Source organism: Capra hircus, chromosome 24 (genome assembly GCF_001704415.2).
Source record: "Capra hircus breed San Clemente chromosome 24, ASM170441v1, whole genome shotgun sequence".
NCBI classification, from domain to species: Eukaryota; Metazoa; Chordata; class Mammalia; order Artiodactyla; family Bovidae; genus Capra; species Capra hircus.
Window position 1 is genome coordinate 46,753,597 of NC_030831.1, and position 15,943 is coordinate 46,769,539.

General features: G+C 37.6%; 1 protein-coding gene across 11 annotated transcripts in view; it reads right to left on the minus strand.

Moving 5' to 3' along the window:
• PIAS2 (protein inhibitor of activated STAT 2) overlaps positions 201–15,943 on the minus strand; it is a 101,052-nt gene continuing 85,309 nt past the window's right edge. For 4 of the 11 annotated variants that reach the window (XM_018039501.1, XM_018039503.1, XM_013974384.2 and 1 more), the window contains 2 exons: positions 12,287–12,324; positions 8,253–10,312 (listed from right to left, as the gene is read on the minus strand). In XM_018039501.1, the coding sequence (XP_017894990.1) occupies positions 10,130–10,312; positions 12,287–12,324 (221 nt within the window). In that variant the 3' untranslated portion in view covers positions 8,253–10,129. Of the gene's footprint in view, positions 764–2,205; positions 5,891–7,085; positions 7,124–8,252; positions 10,313–12,286; positions 12,325–14,488; positions 14,600–15,943 lie in introns of those variants that run through there. The other 7 variants (XM_018039505.1, XR_001917159.1, XM_018039504.1 and 4 more) reach the window with 7 other exon arrangements.

The following is a 15,943-nucleotide window of genomic DNA, read 5'->3' on the forward strand; positions in this document are numbered from 1 at the left end:
TGGACCCAGAGTTAGAATTTGCCAATAAGGACAGTAAATCAGTTGTTAAAATTTTATTCCATATATTAAAAGACTCAATTAGCAACTTGGAATATACTACAGACCCTAAATGAATTTCCAGAAATGAAAAATATACTGAATGAAATTACCAGATAATTCATTAATCCTTTATTTAAATGTTAATGAAGTCATACATGCTTTTTAAATATGTAAGAACCAACAATGATTCCTAAAACTTTGTTTTTAAAATATAGTGTGTATATTGAGACACAACTTAAAATATATTACTATGTTCACATTTGAAAGTTAGAATCACTGATGTAGGGCCTTGTCAGTCATGGTAAAAACATCAGATTTACCCAGAGCGAGCCAGGGAAACATTAAGGATTTTGAGTAGAGTGGTTATATGATCTGAACTGTGTCTTTAGAAAATGAACTTGTGGGGCCTCCCTGGTGGTTCAGTGGTAAAACATCTGCCTGCCACTACAGGAACAAGGGTTTGACCCCTGGTCTGAGAAGCTCTCACAAGCTGTGGAGCAACTTAGGCCCTGTACCACAAGTACTGAGCCCGTGCTCGGGAGTCAGGGAACTGCAACTACGCTGCAGCTACTGAAGCCTGTGTGCCCTACTGTCCGTGCTCCGCAGCAACAGAAGCCACTGCAATGAGAGGTCCACGCATCGCTATCGAAGAGCAGCCTCTGCTCCCAGTCATCAGAGAAAAGCCCATGGAGCCATGGACCCAGCACAGCCAAAAACAGATTAACTTAAAAAAAAAAACAAAAAACTTGTTACTGTGAGGGACAGGGATAGGGAGACAGGGATGAAAACAGTAAGATGCTTCCTACAGTTATGGTAGTTCAAGTGAGAGGAGACACACACTGCGGTGACTGCCCATGTGGCCAAACTATGTCGTGAACTGCTGAGACAAAACAAGGTTTTCCTCAAGAATTAAAACGCTGGGCTTTTGTATCCCCAACACGTAAATGCTATCAAGAGACAGCTAATCAGCTCTGAAAACGTGGTTTCCCCAAATCGTTATATAAACCATCAAGAATCCAGTATCAGTTCATAGTCCACGTTTTTAAAAACTGCAGTTCTCTTTTAATTTTGTTGTTGTTCAGTCGCTCAGTCATGTCCGATGCCTTGCGACCCCGTAACTGCAGCAAGCCAAGCTTCTCTGTCCTTCCGCATCTCCCAGAGCTGGCTCAAACTCCATGTCCATCGAGTCGGTGATGCCATACAACCATCTCACGCTGTCGTCCTGCCTCCTCCTGCCTTCAACCTTCCCGAGCGTCAGGGTTTATTCTAATGAATCGGCTCTTCACACCAGGTGGTCCAAGTATTGGAACCTCAGCTTCAGCGTCAGTCCTTCCAATGAATATTCAGAATTGATTTCCTTTAGGATGGACTGGTTTGATCTCCTTGCAGTCCAAGGGACTCCCAAGATTTCTCCACCACCACTGTACAAAGGCATCAATTCTTTGGCACTCAGCCTTCTTTATGGTCCAGCTCTCACATCCACACAGGACTACTGGAAAAACCGTAGCTCTGACTATACAGACCTTTGTCGGCAGTTATGTTTCTGCTTTTTAATACGTTGTCTGAGGTTATCGATATTTCTCCTGGCAATCTTGATTCCAGCCTGTGCTTCATCCAGCCTGGCATTTCCCATGATGTGCTCTATATATGTTAAATAAGCAGGGTGACAATATATAGCCTAGACGTAGTCCTTTCCCAATTTGGAGCCAGTCCATAGTTCCTTTGATTCTTGACCTGCATACAGGTTTCACAGGAGGCAGGTAAGGTGTCTGGTATTCCTAGATACCAATACAATTGTACTGCAATACTCAGAGTAGTATAGCTGCCCCAGGTAACTTGGCCCCTAGGATACAGAGATTACAGGCAGAATTTCCCCAGCCTTACGTATACAGTAGGCTGAGTCTACAATGGTCCTAGGCCTTCAGGTTTAATGAAACACCTACTGGCACATTCTTGTCCCTACTGTGCAGTTCCCTACCGATCTCCCATTCCTGGCCCTCGCCCTCTAAGAGTCTGGAGTCTATTAGGCTAGTAAGCGCACTTCCTCCAAAATCCCCAGCTTTTTTCATCCGTCTGCCTTCTCGTTTCCTTCCCTTGTGAATACCTGTTGCTCAGATGTCAAGTCATTTCAGTCAGCATAAGTCAAACACAAATGACGATCCACCATTTCTTCATTCACAAGCATTTATTGAGCACCTACTATGTGCCACACCGTTTGGCTCTGGGATACAATTGAAATTCATCACCCCTGCCCTCATGGAGCTTACAATCTAGCAGAGGAAACAAATACACAGTGAACTAACACATAAAATAAACACAGGTTGTGCTATCTGCCATATAGGATACAAACAGTGATGTGGTTAGGATATTCAGGAAACACTTTTTAGACAGAATAGTCAAGGAAGGCCTGTATGAGAAGATGGTTAAAAACTGAGTATGAAGCCTGACTCCCTGCTTATATGCTGCAGGTCACTTAACCTCTCAGAATCTGTTTCCACATTTGTAGAATGGAAATAATTATATGAAACTCGACCAATGCTCCTTACTGTGAATCACCATGAAAAATCTTCATTAACTTCTTGCTATTGATATTCTACATGATTTTCATGACTTCTTACATACTTCTCTTAATATTCCTTAGCAAACTTCTGGCTGTTTTGGACGTTTTCAGCCCTCTTGTAGCACCCTGACTCCACCTTTAAGCACTGCACTATGATCTCCCTACTCACTGATCTATATGGCCTTAGTTAGTTAGTAGTATTAGCCGCTCAGTTGTGTCTGACTCTGTGACCCCATGAACTAGAGTCCATGGAATTCTCAAGGCCAGAATACTCAAGTGGGTAGCCACTCCCTTCTCCAGGGGATCTTCCCAACCCAGGGATCGAACCCAGGTCTCCCACCTTGCAGGTGGATTCTTAACCAGCTGAGCCACCAGGGAAGCCCCATCTACTGGATGACAACTTTGGTGAAGGTAAGTCTCTACTGTGTGTTCCAAGTGCCTGATACAGTGCCTGGGATATACAGCCTCTCAAATATTTAATGACATGAGACTCATAAGCCAAAAGCAGCAGCCAAAAGCAGCAGCCAAAAGGTGGAAGACATAAAGGACAGAGGGGAAGTCTCATGGAGGGAGGTCCTGAGGACAACATAGGACACAGGTGTCGAAGGTTCACGGGGCTGGACTGGCCTTTGGCCCAACTCGTCCTCTGAGGCTGGAATAGAGGAGGGAAAGAAATCATGCTGAAGTCCTGAATCTTCTGATTGAATCTGGAAACAAGATCACCTGCTAAGAAAGGCGTGTTCTGAACAGCAGTGGTAGGCTGTCATCAAACACAAACACAAAAGACAAGTAAGTGTTAGTAAGAATGTGGAAAAAAGGAAATCCTTGTGCACTGTTGGCAGGAGTCTGGTGCAGCTAGAATGGAAAGCAGTATGTGGGATTCTCAAAAAACTAAGCAGAACTACCATAGGATCTGGCAATTCCACTTCCGGGTATTTACATGATGTCAAGTGACTTCAAAGAGATATGTGCACATCAATATTCACTGCAACATTATTTTACAATAGCCAAAGTATATGGAAGTACCTTAAGTGCCCATACATGAATGGGTAAAGAGTGCATACATGCACAACACAGCCACTAACAACAAAAACGAAATCTTGCCATTTCCAACAACATGCGTGAATCTAGAGGGTTATTATGCTAGGTGAAATAAATCAGAAAAAGACAAATACCATATGATCTTGCTCCTTCGTGGAATCTAATCAAATGAAATGAAAAGACTCATAGAGAATAAATGAGTGGTTGCCAGGAGGAAGGGGCTGGAGAGGGGAAGAAACGGGTAAAGGGAATTCAGAGATATAAACCTCCAGTTATAAAATAAGCCACAGGAATGAAAACATACAGCATAATACATGATTATAACTTCTTACGGAGACAAATGGTTACTAGATTTATCATGGCAAGAATACATGCAACCAAATCATGTAGTACATCTAAAATTAACAATTTTATACATCAACTATACTTCAATTAAAAAAGAAAAAAGGAATGGCAAGATTTGCATTAATTGATGAGAATGGGGAAAGAACCATGCAGTGTCAAGTCAAAGGACTGGCAGGTGACTGAGAAAGGGCTCTGAGGACATGCTGAAGGATGTGATATTGAAGTGGGGTAGGAAGTACAAAGAAAATAGAGATGGTTAAATAGGGAGTTTCAATGGAAGAAAATGTTGGAGGCAAGATAACCAAAAATCTCACCAGCCAGTGTTGGATGGGTCACCTGTCAGAACACGAAGTCACTGAGAATACGACAGAATCAGAGATGGCCAAGTACACTGTCAGGAAGTGAGGCCTTCAGCAAACCAATGGGAGTGATCGATGGTAAGAGCAGAGGTAACTGACAGTGTAACTTCCTGACATAGGCAACACAAGGGCAGATTTTTGTCAGAAGCCTTGAGAAATTATTTAGAAATTACAAGACAGAGGAAAGGCAGCCGCCACCAGCTCCTGTGATAGTGGAATGTGGACACAGCCCACACCGGTGAGAGCTGCAGGCTATGGCAGGCCTTTAGAAGACAGCCAAATTCGTTGACAAGGCAGACAAGTGCAAATTCAAAAAAAACCCATTAACTTGCAGCCAAGCATGGTTAAGGGAGGAGAGAGGGTGGACAGAGGGCTTCCCCATGGCTCAGCAGGTACAGAATCCACCTGTGATGCACGTGACACGGGCTACAGTCCAAAGGGTAGCCAAGAGTCGGTCACGACTGAGCGACTGGGCAAGCACAAGCGCAGGGTGGGCAGGCAGCTGGGAGAGACTCGAACACATACACAAGGGAGACAAGCGATGGCAGGATCGGAGGCAAGGGAGTCTGCACTTCTTAAAGACTGCAGAACAAAAATACGCTTCTTGAAAACTCTCTGAAATCTCATCTTAATCATCAAACTCACCATTGTCTCCCCTTAATGACTGCTGTCCATTCTACCTTGAGAAATGGACTCAGCTCTTACTCCTACATCCACTTAAATCTTGAGTCTTCCTTTGAAATGGCTCCATCATCCATTCCTTCCTTATTCCTGTAGCCATCACCTGAAATCAGTTCTCACAATTTTATGTCTAGGTTACCACACCAGCCTCCCAAATAGCCTACCTAATTAGTGTCACTTCAGTTTAGTCAGAAGGCTTTTGAATTAATAGGTCTGTTTCAGACACCCAAGTCCAACTGCAAAATTTATGTTTCATTTGCAACATAAAGACAACACTACTTTCCTTTGAAAGACTGTGGTAAGGAATGTGATATGTTGTAGGTTTCTTAGCACATCTCTTAGCAGGTAAGAATTCCTGATTTTTGAAAACTTGTTGTAAGCCCTTTGAAGAATGGGACCAGATCTGTTTTACCAGTCTAATCCACATACACTTTCAAAACACACTGAAATCTTGTTGAATGGTTTGATGAAGGCCAAAATACGAGGGATACTTTATAACACAACACTCTTTTGTTGTGAGTGTTTTACAACAGAAACACTTCAACTGTTGAGCTTGTAAAGACTTGAGCTTTGAAAACATAAAAGCAGCTTTAAAATCCATTCAAAAAGAAACAGTTCAGGAAACAATGTGGTATGCCAATCAAGAAAGTAACACCTTGAGCAAAAGACTGTTTTTCTTATCCCAGAGCTACCTTGAGAACATCAAATGGGGTGGGAAACACACACGGAAAAAAAATGAAAAAGCAAAGCTTAGCTCTGCTTTTGTTGTTGCTTTAGCCTTACCACTTTTCCAGTTTGAGTTGGACTGCCTTTGGCTCAGATGATCCTACTGGCTTTGGGGAACTCAGAAAGGCCAAAATGGAGCCTAAGGGAAGAGGAAAAAAAGAGAGAGCTGGCTACTAAGGGCTGGCCCCAGGCAAAGATGGTTTCAGAAAGTCAAGACTTTCTAATTAAAAATGGAAAACATAGTGTAACACGTTTATGAGTTATTATGAAGTAGCACATTACTTCATAATGCAAGTAAAAATGTGTGAAAAATCATTTGGGTATCCTTATAAGCAGGTGTTTCTGGAACTTATCAGAGAGATATATTTGAAACTGAGACATCCCAGGAAAATTTCTGCCAATTATCTCCAAATCAGTTACCCCAGCTCACCAAGGTCAGAGGTGGAAGGCCTTAATGCAGACGCCTGCATACAGTTAATGGTACATATTCTTGGAAAATATGGTTAGATAGTTCTTCTCATACCACATGGTTAGCAAAACCACTTGGAAAAGTGCTGTGCACCAAAACCTACAGAAGTATCTGCATCCCTGACTCAGAAGTTCACCTCTAGGAATTTATCCTAAGGAAATAATTTATGCACAAAGACATGCACTGAAACACAGCGTCATGATATAACCTAAAATGTCCAACAAGGAAAGGCAACAGAAAGCATGGCACATCCATACAGTGTAGTGTTTAGTAACTTGGAATGATGCCTGTAGACTGAGAAAAAAGAATCAAGATACAAATTACACTGAGAATGAATAAAACTATGTAAAATCACAAACATGTAGCAAAGAGACCAGCAAGAAACATTCAAAAATATTTAAGTGCCCTTTCTACCTTTTCTGTATTGTCTGGACTTCCCACAATAAGCATGTATTGCCAACAGAAAAAAAAATAATTATAAACACAAATAATAAACAAAAAAAAATATTGAATCAGGCAAGCATTAAAGCAGAATGGGCATTTTTATACATTTATTGGTTTCTGCTAAGAATTAGAGTGAGGTTCCTAACAAAAAAGTGGGGGCTTACAAACCATTCTTTAAAAAGCAAAGAAATTATTTAATTTCTTTTCTGTAAGATCCACCATATCCATGTAGAAACGTAGCAGAGAAGATGGTGAGTCAGGTTCTGTCATGAATTACCAAGCTAAACGACAACTCCATGCTCCCACAACACACAGACCTAGACCCAGGGTCACAAGACACAATGTCAGACCCAAGTTTTAAATGGCATGCTGCTCTACGTTTTCCATGATGAAAAAGATTAGGAAAATAAAAAGTGCTTACTTGGGGCAAGGGGAGACTTTTTTCACACCCATTGGGGGCTAGAGAGAAATGAAAGACAGAGCTGAGAACTAATACTTTATAAAATTCAACTTTACTTAAAAAGACAAAATGTAACTAATACTTTTTTGGCAGAAGAAAAGCAGACACCTTGGTTACTAGATGACAGATATTCAGGACTGCTCTGAAGGAAGAATGGCCGAAAGGTCTGATTCCTAAATCATAGCAGTCTGTTGAATATCTTTCTTCTACAATCCAACCTTTCTTCAAATCCTTTTAAAATTCTACCCTAGGGAAATTTGCTTTATACCCAGAGTTATGGATCTCCTTATGTATACTCACAATCGTTCACTTAATCATGGTATTTCCATTCTAGCTTTCTGGACTCTACGGTTTTGTTTGGCCTTTATAATCATCCCACAACGGAAACAAAGTCCTAGAGCAGCTTACCTAAGAATCAAAAAGTTAGTCGATGCAAGCAGACCCTAGGCATGAAGCTACATTCAGTACCAATTATATTGTCATGAATTACCAGAGCAAGGAAACCCTTCTAACATTTCTGTGTGAACAAAGATAAAAACACAGGCTGGCTAAGTGTTTGTACGAGGCTGGTAACTGCAGTTCCTTTTCTTAAACAGCATCAGATGGCAGATGGTTGGCTGCCACTTAAGTAACAGGTAGAGATGACCTCCTCTGAAACTGAATTATACTTGGTTGAGCAGGTATCTTGGCTAATAAAAGACACAATACTACAAAGGCAGGGTCCCAGTAAAAGTTATTTGGTGGCCATACTAAAAAAAGCACAATGGCTCAGTAAGCATGCTGTTGCCATAGAGCCAAAAGCCTAAAAAAAGGTACTCACCTTCAAAGATACATGCATAAAAGTCTGAATTTAAGATTATAAACTTAAAAATGTTTTAAAAAATGTTAGTCGCCTATATGAGATAAATTAAAAATTTATGTAATTTAGTGTAAAGCACCAAAAATGAACAATACAACTGTTCACATAAAATAGTGAAAAGAAAACAAAGCACAACTATAAAAGCACAGCGGTTATCAGTTACAAGAATCAAGTAAATGAACTAATTTCTATTATTTTTTTCATTTACCTTATAAAACTCTGTTGGTTAAGTTGGGGGGGGTCTCTGAGAAATCTAATGGGTAACAAAATGATAACAAATATACAGCATTTCTTTATTAACAAATTGTATCACACAAATCAGGTTACTTTTTCTGTCTGATTACAGAGTTAACAGAACTTGCATCCACATTTAGAGCAGCGATATAAAAGTTTACCAGGAAGAAATTCTGTGTATGTACCAAAGGACTGCAACATGTCCTAAGAATTTAAAACTGGCAACTATGATGTAACAACTGCAAGAAGATTCAGGTTTGTTTTCCATGTTTTTAACTCTCCAAAAGGGATAATACATTACGGGGATAATACAGCCAAAGAAGGGATGATGTAGAAAATCACAGGAAATTAAACGAGTACAGAAACAGCACAAAGATCATGAGAACTTGAGAAGGTGTTAAAAACCAAGCAGTGACAAGGCAGCTCCCTGGAGCTGCACCAGCCCTGACTGTTCCCTACCCTACATGAAACTGGTGGGCTCTTCATCTGGGCATTTCAGCCTGAGAAATCAGCCAGACTAATGATTTTTAAACAAAGGTTTACTTAGATACAGCTTAGGGAGAGAAAGCTAAACATTAGCAAAGTATTAACTCCTTGAGAAATCAAAATTGTGCAGCCAAATGAAAGCAAAGTATAAAATCTGGATAAAAAATGTTTCTCTAAGGGTAAAATTCAGCTTCCTGAGAGATTTTAAATCAAACACATAGCAAGAGGGTGGTTTTCAAAGTGGGTTTAAGGCCCATCCTCTCTTCAAACTATTCTTATACTCAAACACTTCTAAATCTGTTTTTATCTTCTGTGGTTTCAGGAAACATCTTTTTAAAAATAAAAAATAAAGGAAATCTGATGCCACCTCCATCCCTTTGCTTTTGTTTGTTCTTTAAATTTAAAAATCACTGCTATGAGAAAAATGAGATCTATGACACACTTTGTCAGTGTTACATAGCAGATTTGAACATTATCCTATAAAATAAACCAGTAAAAGAAGTTCTTAGGAAGAAATTAAACTTTGCTATTCCCATTGCCCCTAAATCTGTTCTTCCACTGCCTCCATGCTCTCAGTATTTCTGGACAGTGTGAACAAAATCTTAACATTCCAGCCACACCTCAATCCAGAAACATTTCAGTCAACGGTCACAGAGAACTTCGTTGAGAAGGTAAGCCCCTATTTACAGACATCTCTAGAATAAGAAAGTTCAATTACCCAAAAACAGCACACATTACATCAGGGCAGACTCTGTATAGTGTTCTTCAACATACTCACTAATGAGGAGTAGCCAAATCCCAGAACTCCACTCTGCACTCTCAAGCACAGAACACCAGAGTGGCAACAACCGCCAGGGGAAACATACAGGCCATGTTTCTTGGATGGAAATGAAGAACAGTGGAATCCAAGCTTTGGCCACTTATCTAGACTTCATTATTTCAACAAAACAGAACAAATCCATGGAAAGGACTCATTTGGCAAATGTAACTTCTTTCCATATATTTTTCCTTCACATCAGGTTAAACAAAAAGTTGTCATTTTAGAATCACTGATTACATTTTTTAATTAAAAAAAAAGTATACTTGAATATTTACATAATTTTATTGCTGTGTATTACAACAAAAAAATTTAACTGATTTGTAGAATCTATCCAGTAACATGAAATTGAAATCCATCTCTCAGGAGGATGTCATTACAGCTGAATGTATCTGATGCTCCAGAGTACATCAAGAGTAAGAAAAATCTGTGCATGTCATGTGGTTCTTGTTGCAGTCATCTGTGTTCATCTCTCAGAAGGCAAACGAATCCATCTGACATTTCAATAAATACCAAAGTAATCATTAGCAAAAAAATAGCTTCCACGGACCAGAGATCCAAGAAAGAGCAGTTCTGATGAATGATTCCTAGAATCGAGTGAGTCCTCCTTTAGTCCAGTGAGATGATGTCAGGAATGTTACTTCCACTGCTGGTTATGACCCCTGTCTCACTCCTGCTGCTGGATGAACTAACATGAGTACTGCTTTCATGGGGGCTGGTGGTGGTGACAGACGCACTGCTGGCTGTTAAGGGTGAGGTGAGACTATCCAAAAACATAGGAGGACAGTACTGCTTGAAACAAACAATGATGCGGATGAGGACGAGGCTTCATTGATTGTACATAAAGAGACTACACACTGTTAGATATGCACAAGTGATAGCCACATATTTAAATCTCGGTGGGATTTTAAAATTTCTCAAAACTTCACATCTTTGGATAGAAGGTGGCACAAATCTAACATTTTACATTATTTGATGAGTGCAGCATATTCCTGTCTGTCTCAAAACAGAATATGTTGACCAAATATGTAGGCAGTAGTACAAAAATGTCAATAATATCTATCTATAGTTGTTTAATACTGAATACTAGTCCCACAATTATGACTCATATTTAGTCTTGAATTTGCTCACTAAATGTATTTATACCAAATTTAAAGCACACTGTAAAAGGCTAATAAACTTATCTTTAATGGCTTTAAGCAAAAGTGCTACCAACAAATTCAGTAATTCTTTCCAAAGTTATTATCAATTAGACCCTTAAGGAACAATGTTAAGATTGATCAGCGGAAAAACAACATCTGATTCCTATCTACATACATGTAACAGTTACTTGTGTGATTAGAAGACAACATACACTCTAAGACTACATGGTAGCTAACTACCCCGGGATGCTCAGAATGAGATCTGTATTTTGGAATAAAAAAACAAACAAAATTTTGGAATAAATCTTAAAGGAAATCTAATTGCCTCTGAGATGCCTGCTTGACAGCCCCCTCCAAGTGTTTATAACTGTTGGTTTAAATCTTAGTTGCTGATCCCCAAACAAATTTCAACCTGGGTTTAAGTACTCTGATACTGACCAGGAGGAAGAGAGACAAGAGCTAAAAGCTTTATTTTATATCACCATAGACTGTTTTATGTGAGAAACAACTGCACTAACTTTAGTATGATAAGTGAGGTCCAGCACACACTGCAAGAGGAGAGGTCCTAAGCTGGTGTTTAGATTGACTACAGGAAAGATCAGTAAGGACGGCTCATCATTATTATCAATTCGAGGTATTTTTTATCAACAAGTTAGCCTGACACCAAGCATCTGAATGGCCCTATAAAATCAAAATCCTCAAGGTTCCAAGATGATTTTTTTTAAAAGGATGGTTCACATAAAAATCAGTAATACTTTAATCCTAAACAATCTATCTCCTAGAAAAATACATAGATATTTTGCTACAGAATCTACTGATGTAACAAAGTCAATTTAGGGTGAAAAGAAACTTCTCTTCCTGTGCTTGTCACCTTGGGCCCAAACTTCCAGTACTGTTTGTGTGATCAAACAGAGTATTAAACCAGGAAGCTGATACACAACCTGTGGTTAGCTGATTCTGAGCAGCCTACAGAAACAGTGACCCATGATTCTTCCTCTGTCCGTCCCTACTCTCAACACCTCTCTGTCTCTTTCTCTGTCTCTTTCCCCGTCAGCTTTCCTTGCGCCTTCTCCTCCTCTGCTACCAGCCTATCAGCGGAGTCTGTGCTCACCGCAAGGTCTTCATGCTGGGACACTGGAATACTAGTTTCTTATCTCCGACAGAGAAAACAGGTGAGGGCTTCTTCAAAGTCTGAATTTGACTGTCTTTAAAAACTAGAAAGAATCAAGCTAATGATTCAATCTGTTTAATCAACTTCAGCCATCTTCTATGTACAGAACAAGTGTTTTACAAATTAGCTGTATAAAGTTTCAACATTTCCAGTCATCCAGCACTGCGTCCCCTCATTTTAATCACTCAAATGCTTGTTAAGAAATGCCAAATGATTATATTAAACTAAACAAAAAATAATTTTAAATGCTAGTAGTAAAGGTCAAGATATCATAAACTAAAAAACAACATCATGCCTCCAAGTAAAATTGTGAAATATTTATAGAAGTACTTTCCTTCCATCAACTAAGTAACTGAGAGTTGACTGTCCTGATTTTATGCAACTGGTCATTTTTAGTTAGTGACACAACCAACAATCCAATACAAATTAGTTGCTTAAATTCAGGATACATACCTGGGGATCAACTGGAATAAGGGAAAGAAAATCCAAACCTAAAACAAAAATGTTCTGTTAATAGTTGTCTCATATTTTGGAGACAAGAATTATTTCCCCAAATCATTTTTTATTTAAGTCATAGAGAACATTTGGGTTAAGTCCTTACCATTCTGCTGTAGGGAAGGTCTATACCACAATCAGGATATTTCAGGATATTTATGTGCATAAAACCCAAAAATGTACATATGTCTTGACAAACAACTGGAAAAACCATCCCCAGAGGTGTCCAAAATTTAAATAGAACTTTCAAAGCAAATTTTTGCTTAGCAGAATGAGAAGCAATGAAATGAAGAGATGATTATCTGGACTGAGACATTAAAAAAACATGCTTAGTCTCTTAAGACACTTCACATTTATTTTTTTAGAAATACACATTTAGCTTCATCTAAAATATCACTTCTTAAACAAATAAATGTCTGTTTCATGGACAGCTCTCTGTCCCACGGTTCCCACAACAAAAGGAGTAGTACAGAGTTCAACACGCTGCATAAAGCAAGCACTTTGTCACTGCTGCTTACTAACAAGCTAACTCTTGCCAAGGTGTACTGGGTTATAAGCTAATGCAGTTTTCTAAAGATTTGGGATCCTCCAATTATACTTCAGAAATAGAAAAGTGACAAGAGGTTGCCCAGTAATATTGTTTTGAAATATTAAAGTTGTAACAATAAATAATAAAATCTTCATGTCTGAAAAGTCTAGCAATAAACTTCAAGGTCAGTTCCCCTAGACCTCTGTTTGACTAAATTCTACGACATTAAAAAAAAATCATATATTAGGTATAAGATTACTAAGGCCAATTTTTATTTATTCTATGAATTTTTATATCCTGGTATTCAACGTCACCTCAAATACAATAATTGTAATAGAGTGTACTATGATACTGGACTGTTAGTCTAAATAGAGAATATTAGTGGGAAATGATATTTAACCTGTCTGAATATAACTGATAAATCAAATGTTTAAGTAAGTTTATTCCCTTATAATCTCTAAATAAGGGTATAATGATAATACTTATTGAATAATACAAGCTGTAGCACCAATCATTTGAAAGAAGTTATTCAATTTCTAAAAGACTTTTGAAAACTCCTGACATGACTTGTCATTTCTTATGCCTATCACTAGCTATAAGATACAAGATTTGAGCCACCACTGGACAAAGGGAATCATAACCATTTCTTCCAAAGAGTTCCCCATTAAAGTGATACTAAGGAGGTGATGTACTTCAGTAAGCGAGTTTCTGTTCACAGTAATAATAGCACTGAGTAAATTCTCTCTCTGCGGCAGCTGAACAGTAATTCAAAATCTGTCTAGCCCTTATAATAATCATCTGCAAGTTTTATATATTCACCATTTCTATTACTGGATGATTATTTCATGTGTGCTAACCGTCTATTGATAAAATACTTTAAGGGATAATTGAATATGATAACACCATAATAAAAGTATCTAGAAATTTTTCTGAAATTTTGGTTGAAACCCACTGTTATCTCCCTAGCTGTGTTATACAGATGCTCTCTACACAAAATTCAATAATATTTCAATGTAAATATTTCTCATTGAAACCATTTTCTCTCCAACAGTAACACTGAAGCTTGCACAGCATTTCAGATGTTATTCCTTCTATTAAAAAACTAGTATCAACAATGTCTTATAATTCTACTTTGTAAGTATAGACTATGAAAACTCTTACATGAAACAGATGAAGAAGCTTCATGAATAGTGATTAAAACATTATTGCCTGAATACGTTATAAAAGTTCAGTAAAATGCTATTCTTATTTCACCATAAGTTTGAACTGCAATGGTATGCTGTGTTTTCACTCTTTAAGTATTTCATAATTATCTTTAACTAAAAAAGCAGGTAGTTTTAAAAATTATGATGGTACATTCTAAATGCTTTTCTCAATACTGATAAATCTGTAGTTTTTAGATTTTAAATGCTGCTTCATGTGAAACTGACTCTGTATGTCTTATTAATAACAACACATTTTACTTACTTGAGCCATGAAGTTTAACAAAACATAACTGCTACATGATTAAATATGTAAATGTTTAGCACTTTCAGATTTTAATGATACAACTTTTGAGCACCATTCGCACCTGACAGTATGGCACTAGCAATAATAAGGCAGTCATATTTTTCGTGAAATAATCAAGCTGCTTTCCACTCCACAAACACAAATTATGCTTTATTTTTGCATTCACTGTTGCACAGTATCAGAAGATGCTCCCAGCTGCAGTTCATTATTAATATCATTTCTTCTTTGTTCTCCTGCAGATTCAGAAGATTCATGTTTATGATGTTTAAAAGGAATGTTGAGAAATGTATTAAGAGTTTGTCATCTCTCAATTCTTGGTGTTCTATTTAATATTTTATTATAAATTATTAAATTTATAAATAGCAAAACTCTGTACAGTATGACTAATTACATAAAAATTATGCACAAAAAAATCCCTAAAGTAATTACTAATTACAAAAGAGCATATTAACAGTAAAACCCAAATAAAAACTAAACTATTTGGATCAAGTAACTACTACATCATTCATAAATGACGGTAAACTGGTAACTCTTCTAAAGTACAATAGATCCTATTCTATTCCATTTATCAATAAGAAAGTCTTTTAACATTTTAATAAGCAGTATCACTATACTAGCTTATAATGGCTAAATACCAGTCCTGGATAATAGTCTTAGTTCTTACCAGCTTGAAATGTATTTTATGAAATACACAATTAACATATTTTATCGCATTTTTCTCAAATCTGTACATTTTATAAAATAAATAAGTCTGACTTTATGCCCAAATTTTGAAATATAAATTCTCTGAAATTAAAAATTCATCCAAACTCACACAATTCAAAAACTAACAGAGCAAGTGATTTGTACATTGTATCTATTCTATTGCTAAATGGCCAGAGTCACTTAGTAAACAGAGAATGTTCATTCTCTTTTTTCTCAGGATTAATTTTTAATTCAAGAGCTTTAGGAAATGAATTCTTCTGGAATGCTTATTTGTAACACATACTAAGATGACATGTAGAAACCTTTCAACTTCATTTAAAACTCGCCACAGTTAAAACAAAACATGGCAGTCAGGAATTAAGACTCTGACTTTCTCTCTTTCTTATGAACCATGAAACTTCACCTATAACTCAAAATCAAGCTTTGTATCAGCAATGATTCTGTAACTGGTCCTGGCTGGGTTTACAAACAGTTTTTTTAAAATAACCAATTCCCAAAGAACATGTGGAGGAGATATATTTAAGAACCAAAAAGCTTTTAACTTTTTTTTGATGGATACTATTTTTAGTCTACTTCTTTCTATTAAATTGTATTCAAACTGAATAAACTCTGAACAAGTTTCAAGTGACAAAATTACACCTAACCAGATTACACAACTATCAGCTGTTCCAACAACACAAGTTTTACCCAATAGAATATATATTGTGCTTAAAATAAAGACCTTACTAAGAGGGCCAAGAAGAATAAATCGCAGGTCAAAATTAACTTCCTAAACCCAGAGAAGAAAATTAATAAAAGGAGGAAGTAACTGAAGTTCAACAAAAGGGCCCTTCAGAGAGAAGGGAAGTCATGAAGTCACTGGTTCTAAACTT